At 43.6% G+C, this 14,200-nt stretch overlaps 1 protein-coding gene across 1 annotated transcript; it reads right to left on the minus strand.

Annotated features, from left to right (window-relative positions):
• Positions 1–647: 647 nt before the first annotated feature.
• On the minus strand, positions 648–10,908 carry LOC117417168 (chordin-like). Its single transcript, XM_034029132.3, has 22 exons — positions 10,486–10,908; positions 9,604–9,707; positions 8,802–8,928; positions 8,160–8,306; positions 7,942–8,059; positions 7,735–7,831; positions 7,439–7,580; positions 7,198–7,335; positions 6,998–7,080; positions 5,900–6,047; positions 5,668–5,774; positions 5,272–5,545; positions 4,904–5,145; positions 4,529–4,642; positions 3,859–4,065; positions 3,222–3,315; positions 3,075–3,131; positions 2,742–2,845; positions 2,520–2,622; positions 2,231–2,385; positions 1,941–2,034; positions 648–1,723 (listed from the first exon to the last, which is right to left on the minus strand). Exons 1-22 carry the CDS (start codon positions 10,619–10,621, stop codon positions 1,653–1,655), a joined length of 2,862 nt encoding a protein of 953 aa, XP_033885023.3. The 5' UTR covers positions 10,622–10,908; the 3' UTR covers positions 648–1,652.
• Between the last annotated feature and the right edge of the window lie 3,292 nt (positions 10,909–14,200).

The raw sequence follows: 14,200 nt of genomic DNA on the forward strand, positions 1-14,200 counted from the left end.
TCTCCACAGCGCAGGTGGTCTCTAGACCCCCTGTGGCAACAGGAGCTGCACAATTTACTGCACAGCATGGGGACTCCTTTTACTGCGGCACAAAGACTACCAACCCCTCGTGGAGGGACCCCCGGCCGAGGAATCCAGGAGGAATGTGGCTGTGGCCATTGTTGCCCCTCTCGCATAAGAAAGACAACAGACACACACACAAGACCTGCCACATCAATGACCTCCCTTTCACTTTCACTCTGCAGGACTCCCACATGCTAATGCAGATCAACCCCTAATCTACTGAGAGAAAGAAGGGCATACAGAAGAGGAGGGCATGTTAAGCAGAAATAAAAAACGTTAAGGCATGTAAAAATTTTTTTTTAAAAAAAGCAGTCAGACCTGTTTAAAAGACCATCTGTCTAGAGCACTTTTCTACATACAGCTGCTGATTTGCCATGTTTACATCCCTGTGGTTAATGACACCCTTTGTGGGTGGTGGTTCTAAGCCAGAGTCTCTCCTAATTCATATATGTTTTTACAGCTTCTTTCCCCTTTTTCTTTTGTATGCCTGAGGAAAGATTAAATATTTTGTGTAACAATTGCAAGAAAGTAACTGTGTATCTTGGTCTCTCTGTTCAGCTGTGTCTACACCCCCTCCCCTCCCCTCCCCTCCTCTCCCGCACTTAGTTTGCACTACAATGCTATTTAAAAGGCATTAGGGCTCATTAGCACATCAACAGGTCCCTTGTGTTTTATGAGAAGGTGCTTCAGTGACTTTCTGAAGGTTTGTATGCGGTGAGTGCAATGGGAAGCAGTTTGGTTTACTGCGATGAAGACTCGAGAGCCTGGCTTACTAGTGTGTGATGACCGCCCCTGTTGTTTCCAGACACTTGACCTCCTGGGGCACCCTCTGGGCATCTGGGTAGAAGAAACAGGTTCTGAATACTGTGCAACCAGAAGCTGCTTCTTAGTGAATGCATTGCATTCAATGAAATGGGTCTCCTGATTCGATCCTTGCAGCTCCTACAGCGGCAGATCCCACTTCATATCCCCAGCGCTGCCCCTGTAGCTGCCCTGGAAAGGAAGGCAGACTGAGCCGTTGTCTCTTGAAGAAGTCTCGCAGGGCTGTGGATCTGCCTTGCCCAGCAGCAGCATGTACTGGACAGTACCTCAAGCATTGCTTTTTTTTAACAGACTAGCATCGTAGTCAGGGCTACAATGCACTCCTCTGAAACTTTGTGGAACGTCTCAAATAAATAAAAGGGTGCCTCTTGTTGCGTCCTGACCAGACTGCTAAAAAATATGAATAATCTGCACCCAGGCCCGTTTTGTGTAGTCATCAAAATGGTGAAAAAGAAAATCAAATAAAATCTTAAATAATTGTTCATTAAAGTTCTCCTGACCCCTCCAGAATGTCCAGGGGTTTCGTTTTAAATATTAGTCTTTGTAGTTTTTTTTTGTTTTTTTTTTAAATCATATTATTTTCAATGGTATTAAAGTGGAGTTTGCAAACCCAGTGGAAGTGTCTTTCTGCTGCCCTTTCATTTCATTCTGTCCCTGTGCTGCAGCGCTGGCTTGGCTCTTTCTCGCTCTCTGTCTGAGGTGGACGTGCTAGCCAGCAGCACAGGTCAGCGCTCAGTCTTGGTAAAAGTTAGTCCGGTTGTTCAGTATCAGTAGCCCCAGTTCTGTTTCTTTTCTTCTTCCTCCTTCAGCTGCTCCACTTCCTCCACATTGTAGGAATCTGCTAGCAAATAAGAAGTTACACATTAGAACGTGGCTGTTTCTGCACACATTATTCACAATGCTGCCAGTTCTGTTTCTGCACACATTATTCACAATGCTGCCAGTTCTGTTTCTGCACACATTATACACAATGCTGCCAATTCTTGTGCCATTCTGTCATTTTTTCAACCATCCTGTTGATCAGTGTATAAAAGCATGACATCATCGCTGCCTACCCTTGCACTCCGGGCAGCACTTGTTCTCTCTCCTGGCGATCTTGCTGCAGGTTAGTAGGGGGCACTGTTCTCTCTGGCACTTGGTAACGCCATCCTGAGGAAAGACAAGAAAGGGTACTTATTGAATCGCACTGCCTTGCCTTTGCTCTCAGTCTGTGCATGTATGCAGGGTACTTATTGAATCGCACTGCCTTGCCTTTGCTCTCAGTCTGTGCATGTATGCAGGGTACTTATTGAATCGCACTGCCTTGCCTTTGCTCTCAGTCTGTGCATGTATGCAGGGTACTTACGTCGCACCAGCAGGTGATGCACTTCATTTCTCCGAAAGGAGGGACCTCTGGGTGCCAGCTCTCATTGTTGAGGTACCAGTTCTTCCCGAATTTACAAGCCCGCGGCCCATCCGCCTGCATCATCTCTGTGAGGTCAATGGGCGTCTTCTCTTCAGCTAGGGGGTCAAAGCACATGGCGTTAGAAACCTTGAACCTTTTGCCTTGCGTTCACTGCCCCTAGACAAGAGCATCGAATTGTCTCTGGGAATGGGGAGTGGGGAATGGAAAGGACATTCTGGGCTTTATGTACCTGGGCATTCTTTGCAGCAGTCGGAGGGACTGCGTCTGACGGGGTTGCTGCAGGTCAGTCGAGGGCAATTCACCTTCTCACAGTGGACTTCTCCAGTGGCTCCCTGAAGTGATGAAGCATAAACAGAGTGAGCAGAAGAACACAGGCTCGCTCCTTTTAGCAAAGTGCATTGCATGCATAGATACAGAATGGGGGTACTGTTGGTTTCAGTTTGGGACTCACCCTGCAGGTACAGATGGCACACTTGATGTATCCAAACGGAGGCACAAACGGATGCCATGTGGTCCCTGGTGGATGTATCTTCCTGTCCCCCTCGAAGTAGCAACCTGGAATTGAGTAAACCAAAGAAAAAACCTTCAGAAATCTGGGAGGCAGCCTGACCTAACAGCTAGTGTTGGGGGCTTGGGATCTGTCAAGTATGGGAAAGAAAGACAGAGGAGTGGGAGGTGAATGAGAGAGGAGAGAGCGAGAGAGAGAGAGAGAGAGAGAGAGAGAGAGAGAGAGAGAGAGAGGGGAGATTGGGCAGTAGAATTACAGGTAGACTGACAATCTCACCTTCCATCTGATCACCTGACTTTTCTGTTTGTTTGATGCCTTTCTCTTGTTTTTTCTCTGTGGAGGAGAGGGACAGAAGAGATACAGGTTAGATTACAGTCATCGTTTGTCATATTTTTTTGTCTAGAGGAAGTAACAGAGCTGTACCTTCGCAGACTGGGCAGCACTTGTCTTCAAGATGGACGACATTGGCGCAGTCCAGGACAGGGCAAATGATGGGATCGCAAATCACAGTCCGCTTCTGTGAGAGGGCGAGATTATTATTATTATTTATTTCTTAGCAGACGCCCTTATCCAGGGCGACTTACAATTGTTACAAGATATCACATTATACAGATATCGCATAATTATTTTTTACATACAATTACCCATTTATACAGTTGGGTTTTTACTGGAGCAATCTAGATAAAGTACCTTGCTCAAGAGTACAGCAGCAGTGTCCCTCACCTGGGATTGAACCCACGACCCTCCGGTCAAGAGTCCAGAGCTCTAAGCACTACTCCACACTGATTCATGACACACTGCCTAATTAACATCATGAAGTGCTGGCTGAAACCTGGAGAAGCCAGAATATCCCTAATGGATTTGCTTGGCTTGGCTTTTAAAAGTAAGATAGCCTTGTGTTTTTTTTTTTCGTCAAGGTGTTTTAGATGAAAGTATCGCTTTTGAAAGATTTATACCCCTAAGCTTGAGTTTGGCACTGTGTAAGATAGGCTTCCCTTCAAAGCACTGAGATGAAAGGGCAGATTGTTATCATTTTTTAAATAAGAGCGAGCTTGCATACCTGGCAAGTGCAGACCGTGCACTTCTTGTCATAGTCAGGGGCCCAGTGTGAGCCGTGTGCATGGAAATGGCCCTCGAAGAAGCAGGAGCTGGGGTCTTTCTTGATCTCCTCAGGGTCCAGCTTCACCTCCTCGAACGAGGTCAAGTCGAAATGTGCATCGTCTATCCGGGAGGAGAGGCCCGATTCACAGCTGTTTGGGACATGGACCTGTGGGAGCAGCGACAAGAGAAAGGGTCAGCATGGCAGGAAAGGAAAATAATCATCTTGTCTCCCACAACTTTCAGAATGCCTTTCTTTTTTATTTCCTTTTTTTTCTTACAATATATATATATATATATATATATATATATAAATAAAAAAACATTCCTTCCCTGGCTTGCCTGTGTGTGTGCTTTCTCTTCCCCACCCCTTTACTCAACCCTGGCCAGATGTCTTGTGCAGAGACATATTCAACACATTTGCTTTCGAAACTAAAAAGATTAGCTGCCGCTATTAAATGTCCCTTTAGTTGGCTTCCAGCAGCCCCCTTCCATTAGCCCAGCCCATGGTTGCTAAGGCATTAGGAGGAGGACAGACAGCCAGTCCAGGCCTGCAGCCAGGTAGTGATGGCAGCACTGTGGGGCTAAGGTATAATATGTGTGCAGAATGTGTCTGTGGTGAGCGTACGTACCCTTCCTCGGATCTCTCCCCTGGGGTTCACCTTGGTGCTGACTTGGATAAAGGCTGTCCCCTTGTCCAGATGTCGGAGAAGCTCCATACTGAGGTCCTTCAGCACACCTTCGGCCTGTCAAAAGCAAGGGAGACACAGGGCATGAGGAACAGCGAAAATCAGAACCCAGTGATCAAGAGAGGTTGTGCTATGACAAACAGTCTACATGCTTATAGCTTCAAATCTTCAGCAAGTCAGGAAACACAAAACTAAATTATATACATATTGTTAAAGTTTTCTGAATTAGCTGTACATCTAGTAGTGGTCATTATCTAACCCTGTGTCTCTAGACCTATAGCTGTGTCCCAGTTTCTCACACTCAGGTGTTACTCGTACCTGTGACCCGTAAAAGCCCTTGAGGAGCCTCTTGTGCTCGCGGCTGCTGTCGTCCATCTCTCCGATCTCAGCAAAGCCGTGCAGGTGGGCGTTGAGGGTGACGTCGTCAGATTTTCTGAGGCCGGACACCACGATCTCATAGTGCAGGTGACAGTTCTCATCCACCGAGACCCAAACATGTCCCGCCGCACTTGTGCGGACAGGGGGGGACACAAACTGACCCGCCAGAGGGACTGGAAGCTCTGTAGAGGGTGGCACAAATCAGTCCTGATTAGAATGTAGAAAAGGAACAGCAGGCACTATCTGTGCATAGACAAGTATTTATGGTCAGGTTCCTGTGATATTTCCGCACACAGAACGTCTCTTACCTTGGAGTCGGGCCTGCAGGCCGCTGTACAGCAGGGAGCTGATTTGCCCCCGGAGCTCTCCCTCCTCGTACTCAGAAGTGGCCACGTTGAGGAACAGCTCGTTCTGTAGCAGCATGTGGATGTCACGGGCGTTCAGACGTTCCCACGTCCCCACCACGCGCCCCTCGTTGTAGTCAGCAGTCATGTCGAACAGCACATTGCGTCGGCTCCTGCGTCGCGGCTTCGTCTCGATGGTCACGCCGGTCACTTTGCTGGCAACCCCGGCCACCTGAATCTGAAAACACAGCAAGGACATTGGATTGGGGTTCCCGGCTCACTCTTGTTTTTTAAGCATGCGCTTCGATTGCTTATTCAATTGTGTAAGTCAGTATGAATGGTTCATCACAGTGCACATACCTGGTATTCCAGTGTTCCGTTGTCATGCAGGGTGAGTGTGGCAGAGCCCACGGCCCCAGTTTTGGTGGGTGTCAGGGCATCTCCACTGGACAGCACGCTCTGGATAGCTGAAGAGAGAATCAGTTTGTTGGAGGCTCTGTGATTCAGTTGATTGGTTTTATCCAATACTATCATACAAGTAGGTCTTCACCTGTGACCTGAATAATGGCAATCATTTTTGGGGGTTACTTACTATCGCAGGACTTCTTCCCGGTGATGTACCCCGAAATGCGACGGGGGTTCTTCCCCTCGGTTGCCACGGCGATCTCCAGCTGGCCGCGAGACAGCCAGAACATCTCACGGTTATTGAGGTTCGTCAGCACCTCTGCAAAGTCAGGGTCCTGGAGAAAATGATTTGATATTGTTTTAATGATACATGGTTTAGGTAATATAAACTTTGAGCTGTGCTTGTCTGCAAGTAGGCAGTGCTTTCAAACTGGAATCCACATTCAAATAGCAGCCAAACATGATTTTTTTGTTGTTGTATTATTTTCTCGATGAATTTTTTGGAAGATAAATGAACTCCCCAAAGGAGCTCTAAGCAGTCTAAAGTTTAATTTGGAGGCTGTGTTTGTGCATACCACAGCTATTTGTCTTCTTTGATGCTCAGCACTATCCCTTCTGCTGCACAGAAATCCCAGATGATTGAAACCAGATCTCTCATAACTCACATTGTTGTGCACATTTACAGCACTGCCTAATAACCAGAGTGCGATTTGATGGGGGGGAGATTTCCCTGGCTCTGCACTTTCAGTTGTCAGCCCAGGGGGGGAATAACTTTATCCGGGACAGTCCTGATTTCCTAGCAAATGTCCCGCGTCCCGATGCATAGGAAGAAAGGCTCAATATTTACCCATAGGAAAAAATCATTTATTCTGCACAGTAGAGTTAGTGAAAACCACAGGCTGTGCTCTTCGTGCGGCTGACACATCTGCTGATCACTAACTTATACAAAGGTAAGAACGCTTCATTATGTCTATTTTTACTGTCATGATGTCGTGTGGTGTTGAGTTGGGGGATACGTCTATTATATGATAATATATATGATCAGCGTCCCGCTGAACAGTTTCCAAATGTTGTCAAGTATGACCGTGTCCATAAAAAAAACTGAATTTATTCTGCATGACGGCAGATTTGGCAAATGTGGGATTCCTGAGGATTTTTGCAGAAGTTTATTATAAATAAGTAACTTGGTGATTCTCTTAACTGTTTAAATTGTGTACTACGGATGGATCAAGGCTCACCAAAATGTTTTATTGTTTGTCTATTGTATCCCCTTACATGTACTTACATGTGAGGTAACATTGGCTCGGATTTCTCTCAGCACATGGCGATGGTACAGCAGCTCAACTCGGATGGGCACTATGGAGCGCTCTGCAGGGAAACAAATAGTTGAGTTGAATACCATGTACCATGGAGGTGAAAGGACAGACATGGCTCTTGAATGATGAATGAATTGAATTTGCTTGGTGTTTCTTTGTCTATGTGTACCTTTCTCCCTTCTCTCCAGCAGACCCTCAAACATCAGAATGAAGTGCAGGTTGTTCTCCACGTCGCTCAGCGTCAGCATTGCGATTCCGCCCATGCCTGCACGCTCAGCATCAGAGGTTATTATGGAGCTAAAGGTTTCTGGGAGGGAAAACAGAATTCAGGATTGTTAACTATTACCACAAATCTGGATGGATGGTCAGATCGATAGATAGACAGATAGTATTGTAAAGGGGGCACATACCAGCAAACAGGGCTCGGTGCTTGATGAGCTTCCCATGGATCTCTTCTCCTTGATTGGCTGTGGTCAACATGGTAACGTGAAGCTGTTCTGATTTCAGCAGCCGGATGTGCGACTTCTGAAGATTGCTCCAGATGCCACAGATCTGCAAATACACAATACATCAGCATCACACGCAAACACCACGCTAGACAATGAGCATTTATCGGCACTTGTTCAGTCTAGTTTCTTCATCATTCAAAAGCCAGTCAGTAGCATGTGTGGTCCACCTTTACCAAGTAAACAGGGGGCTCACTTACCATATTGCTTTCTGGAGATGCAGTCCTTGGCACAAAGTACTCAAATACAATATTTCCATCTCTGTCTATGAATTTAACTCTACTGGGATGCCCAATTCTGCAACAAGAAAGGAAACCATGAAGTACGATAATAACGAGGCATAAAACATATACAGATATGCTTATCTACCCCGGAGTCTGTGTGTGTTAGTGTAAGAGCGTCCTTACCTTTTGAATGTGATGGAGAAAACCAGGCTGGATCTAGAAAGAGTGAAGCGGGCACGGGCAACTCCGCTTGAGGTGGTCGTCCGAGAGTCAGCGGCAGCAGTGAGCAGCGCGACAAAATCTGAAATTAAACAAATAAATAAACACATGCTGGAATGTTTGAAGAATCCAATGACTTGAAGCAGCTCCAGCTGCCTGTTCTAATAGGAAAGAGTGTTAACCTGTTCTGCTGTCATCCTGGGAAATGTCCTCGGAGCTGAGGTAAGAGCGGTCGTTGTAAGTTTTGTGTAGCTCGTCATCTTTCTCCTGGAAATACTCAAACCCGTCGAAAATGTGGTCCACTTTCTTATCTGTAGCATGAGAATGGGCTGCCAAAATAAACAAACATGGCAGTATTAAGAAAAGGAATAGGAAAGTGAGCAACTAGATATGCTTCTTCAAGGAACAGGAAAGTGAGCAACTAGATATGCTTCTTCAAGGACTGATTAAAAGAGGTTCTGTAAAGATGCTGATTAAAAGAGGTTCTGTAAAGATGCTGAGGGGAGAAGTGACAGCCGAATGCACTCCAGGGCTAAGTTTCGATAATGTTCACTCTGCTATAGAAGGCAGACTCAGACTGTGCAATACACAGGCTGTGCCACTGGGATGGATGGTGTGCTAAACACCATTGGACAATCACTTTCACAGTGTTTATAACTGGACCCCAAGGTGTTAAAAGTGACAACTGCTGTACTTTGTTAGGGCATCTATACCCACCTAAAATATGAATATACAGTACTTTTTAAATGTATTCATTAAATAAGGTAGGCTGTATATCTTTCCTGCAGTGTTTGCATTGCATACCTGTGTTCTGTGGGGCTTACCTTTGGGGCAGGACCTGCAGCAGTGCCCGGGCAGTAGAACGGGGTTGCTGCAGAGCGGTTCGGGGCAGTCGTGTTTGATGTTCTTACAGCTCACCTTTCCAAACACCTTTCCACGATGATTCCTTTGCTGAGAAAGACAAAAACCGAGACAACGACCCATGACAGCAGTTCCGTGCAAATAATAATACGTTTTATATTGGAACAGGTTTTCATGCCATAAGTAATATGAATCGTGCTCTTCGAGACCTTGCTCTTGAAAAAAAAACAGTAGCTCATCAGTTTATTACATACTGTTATAAAGTAAACATTCCTATTATAAAGTACTAATGGTGTGTGCAATTCCATGCATGATTACACAAGCTGTATATACACACACACACACGTTGTTAACTCTGAATTGCACCTAATTACTATGAAGAATGGGAAGTAAATGTTTTTTTCACATTTTTCTAATGGATGCTTCCTATCATGCGCGCGCTGCATATTCAGCAGCTCAACACCCAACAATCAAGTGCGTAATCGGGAACAATTAGAATCACCGGGGAATTGTTTCTGCCTCGCTTGTAGTGTCCCCTGCCTCACCCCAGTTGGTACCTTTAAACTATTCAGTAATGTAGAGAATTAACACTTTTGGTTTGTTCATTTTTGTTGGATTCAACACTTTTTTAAATTTATCCCAATAAGTTTCAATCGTTATTTTATTTTACTGAGTTGTTTTTTTTCTCATTGCTTGTTAATAATAATAATAATAATAATAATAATAATAATAATAATAATAATAATAAAGATGTTGTTCACATACCGATTCACAGTGACACACCACGCAGTGCATCACCCCGAACGGCTCTCCAAGGTCAGGGTGCCAAGTGTCTTCAGGTGCGTAAAACTTTCCTCCGAATGAGCAGCCTAGAATACAGAAAAATATATTCAAATAAGTTTGGTGGTTTCGACTCCATTGCCTTCATTGAGAACACGGCTGCCTGGTGTGTGTGTGCCAGTGTGTGGCAGCATTGTTGATTTGATATTGTGCGGTTGCCTTAGCTGCCAGTGCTGGTTCTTATTATTGTTGCATTAAGTAACTATTTCAAACAGTCAAGGCAAGTAAATGCTGGGCTGGGCTGAAGCGCACAGTACTGTTGCAGCAACATTTTAAGTAAATCACTTTTTGACAACGTACCCATGTCCCAAGACAGCAGAAAGAGAAGCAGTCGTGGGAATGTTATCGATTACGTTTCCAGGATCAAAGGCGGGTTGTTATTTGAACGTTACATACTGTAACCCATGAATCATACAAGTGTTTTTGTCTAAAAAAAACAAAATCTTGCCAGACAGAAAGCGTATTAGTGCATTCTGTCTGGCAAAATGGGATGGATAAAAAAGCAAACATAAGCGGTTCTGCTCGATTACTGTATTCAAATACATTTTGAAACAGGAAATACAAAGCAGCCGAAAACAGATAAGTAGTATACTTTGAATGTAATATAGTTTAGATTATGGCTTAAAGCTAGACACATGTTGTGAGTCACTCATTACAAAACACGGCTTAAATTAAGAAGAAACCCTGTGCTTCCTGTTTCATGACGCAAATTAAAATAAGTAAACGCGAAAAAATGCACGAGCCTGAAGGAGGGATGCAGACAGTAAGAGCAAGCTATCCATAAGGGGAAATGTACGTGAGTCTCACCTGGCATTCCTTTCGACTGCTGAGGCTCCGACTCCGGTTGAATTGGCAACGCAGCGGATTTGAGCCGAAAAGCGTGTCCCGAACCTAGCCATCCGAAATTCAGCAGCAGGACTGCCACCAGGGTACACGTCTTCATTTCTGTGCCGCCGTATCCAGACACAAACCCGATACAAAAAAAATCCTTGCTTTAGCTAAACCGACAGGAATCTACAGGGAAGACAACAGTGGCACCACAGAGTACTGGTCTAGATGGAAAAAAATGTGCGCAAAAAAATATATATATATCTGTCAAGTGCCTAGAAATCCTTAGGCACCCGGTCAATGAAAGCAAAGACACATAAATAACCCTTAAAGAATTGCAGATACACATACATCGAATACTATCAGTTTCTCGGTATAAGCAGTAGGCTGAAGAATCCGAGCTCTGTCATAAACCGTTTCTGACACGAGGGACTCATTCGGCTTTTATATGATCTTGACCAGGAGATTTGGTCATCAAAGCCAACAAAAGCCTCACAGCCAGCCCTAATCACGAAGGGGGGGGGGGGGGGGGGGTATTCAAATCAGCTCATAGGAGTATGATTAGCAGACACAGCTTGAGTTCACTCCTTCTCACCAAACCTCGGGAGAAAAGTGTTAAAAAAACCCAATGAAAACCAGACGGGCACTTACTGAAAAACAAAACTGTGAAACTGTGAAGGGAGGTCTCTGCGTTGAGCTCATCCACTGTATTCAGCTCTGTTCATACACATTAATATTGTTTCATGAAGAGATTGCAAGTACAGAAGTGCCATGGCTGGTATATTCTGTAACTCACTCCAGGCTGGACTCTCACACAATCCAGCTGTTTTGTTTATTACTTTCCATAAGATATGCAGTGATGATTTGAAATTATCATCAAATAATACAAAATTAAAGACTGGTCCTTACAGTGACCATAAAGAGATCACAACATGTATGGTCCTGGTGCTAAGTTGCAACATAGCTTTTAAATTAACATTTGAAATTGTTATTTTGTTTGTATTTATCAACCATGTTATAATATTGTCGAACGGCAATATTTCACAGTAAAATGACTAGAACCCCGTGTAACTGAAGCCTGTATATATTATAACGTGCTGATAAACACAAAGGGAATTTGAAATGTGAACAGTTTTACATGGTCCAGTTTGAAAGTGCGTATTCTTTCAATCGAGACAGACCGATCTTGAAGGGTTTAACAAGATGGTTTAAGAAGGTTATTGTGAGACACCGACCAAGTGTCATAACACCTTTCCAGAGCAGGTTCGTGAAACTGAAACCGAAATCTCACAATAACTACATGATGAATGAACAAAACACCTCGAATATACAGGTACTGTTGCTCCATAGAAGCGGTATCGTTCAAAAGTTGATTATACTGGAAAACATTTGAACTTGTTTTAACAAAACAAAATTCTACACACCTGAGGCTACGGGACACATTCACACTCACACACACACACTACACATACCTATACAGACTGTACATTTCACACAGCTTGGTCTGGTTAACAAAACTGTACGTGCTTGCGGGCGTTCCATGAAGAACCATCAGAATCGAATTAGGGGTTTAATGCTTCCATGTGGTTCCAAATTTGAAACATCAAATTACTGGACCGCTTAACTGGAACTCAGAACACAGGGCTCAGTGTAAAGGAATTGTTCTTTATAGATTCCAAACCAAATAAGAGTTTCATAGAAAACCCACATGTTGAATAATGTTTATTATTATTATTATTATTATTATTATTATTATTATTATTATTATTATTATTATTATTATTATTATTATTGCGCGTCTAAAGTGTATTCTCGGTTATAGGCTGCCATTTCTATAGATTGAAATGCGATCTATCCTACTATATACCGACTCAGTAGAGATATTAATAATAGTCTGTTCTTCGTTCAAATGATCAATAAAACCACCGCGTGCTCTATATTGTGGAGTAAAACGCTCTAATTCAGATTTCTCCAGCCCCTTTTTCAAGGCCAGTGAAGAATTTGAACGCTGCTGACCCGGAGGCATCTTGTGAAATAGATGTGTTTTAAAGTCACGCTTCTTGGAGACTCGTATCCAGTGCTCGCAACAGCACTTGACGCGGGTGTTTTTCCCCCAATGCTTGATAAGTTGGTATCAAACAGAACATCGAAACTGCAATGGACAAGACTGATGCTAAAAAATAAGTTTGTGTTTGATTCACTGTTATTGTTGGCACAGGACAAAGGCTCCTCTCACAGCAGTTCGCCGAATGCAACCATATAGATATATATTATAGGCCTTCCTTTCCATATTTGTATTTGATTTATTTCACATACTTCTTGTGTAATTATTAACTATGTGAGTGACTTCGCTTTAATTTGACGCGTTACTCAGTTGACCCAATTGAGAACATGTCTACTCTTTCTCTTCTTACTTTCTTTAATTCCACTCATGTGTAACCCTTGGTTCAGCACTCCCCCCCACTCGCTCTGACCCCCGCTCTCTCGCCGCCCTGCCGCTCAATGCCCTGGGCAGGCACACCCACGGATCTCCGGCAGCACTTTCCATTCCTTCCTTGTATTCTTATTCAGAATGCCCTAAATAATACTGATAAAAAGCCTTTATGAGTCTCTTTTAACAAATATCGCAGGCAGGGTGCAATGCATAGGGCATGAAGGGGGCACGCATCATCACTCAAACGGAGAACAGTGACAAACTCCGGATCTTCATCCGAAATGCAAAAACCCCCAAACCAACCCTGCAATAAAAACCGCGCGTTCAATAACACAGGAGAGAAAGCGCTTATTCGGCACCTTTTAGATTCATTGCAAAGAAGTCCATAAACGTGACAAACTGTTTATTTTATTCTTTTCACGTCGCTGACCTTTTTTTTTTTTTAGACATCTACGGCCACACATTTTGCATCGCCTTATAGAATTATCTAATTGTGCTTCATAAAGCCGAACAAAACCTGCTGGACAATGTTACGTTAACATACTGAATTTACACACCACTTTGTCGTTTTCCATATACTTAACAAAAAACTGTCCACACAAATCTGACCTTTCGAAATCTAACATCAAAATACTGTAGACCTACTACTGTCATGGCTTCCAGTACTTTTGTGATATCATGTTGTAATGTCTTTGATCTTACACACAATATCTAAATTATGTTCATATAGTGTTTTTTTTTTTTTGTTTTTTTTAAGTATGTCTCAATGCTAAAATTCTAGGTGATGCTAAACTCTCGTCCAGCGGTACATTCCCAGATGCTTTGTAAAATGGATACTGGGCCACACGTCCTGATTTTTTCTTTTGTTTTCGCCTCTTAATTTGATGTGTTGTTTGAATGTGAAATACTTCCTTTTCTAATTTACCCATTGTAGGATGTGTGGTTATGCAAACCCGCCGAATCGCGTCTAGGGTCGAATTTTTACACTTATTAAACCAGAATAGGGCGAATGATCGCATGTTTGTATTTAATCATGAGGTGATAACTGGTGGTTTCGGTCCATAGGAACAGCCATTCATTAGAGACCTGGGAAGCAAATCACCAGTTAAGGTTAATATACACATTTTCAAATGATACGAATCGTTCAGCATAATGTGCGCATATAATAGGGTACTATGTGTATTGCTTTACAGCCTAACGGATCACACGCAGACGCTCCATCACACAAGCTAATACAAATACAAAATAAACAATTAGCAA

Source organism: Acipenser ruthenus, chromosome 12, assembly GCF_902713425.1.
Source record: "Acipenser ruthenus chromosome 12, fAciRut3.2 maternal haplotype, whole genome shotgun sequence".
NCBI lineage: Eukaryota > Metazoa > Chordata > Actinopteri > Acipenseriformes > Acipenseridae > Acipenser > Acipenser ruthenus.

Excerpts from the sequence above, each read along its gene's own strand:
- LOC117417168 (XM_034029132.3), bottom strand. The coding sequence starts at position 10,621 with ATGAAGACGTGTACCCTGGTGGCAGTCCTGCTGCTGAATTTCGGATGG. Across the intron at positions 8,060-8,159 it reads CCAGGATGACAGCAGAACAG|ATTTTGTCGCGCTGCTCACT; the intron begins GTTAACACTCTT and ends GTTTAATTTCAG. Across the intron at positions 7,081-7,197 it reads GCTGGAGAGAAGGGAGAAAG|AGCGCTCCATAGTGCCCATC; the intron begins GTACACATAGAC and ends GTTTCCCTGCAG.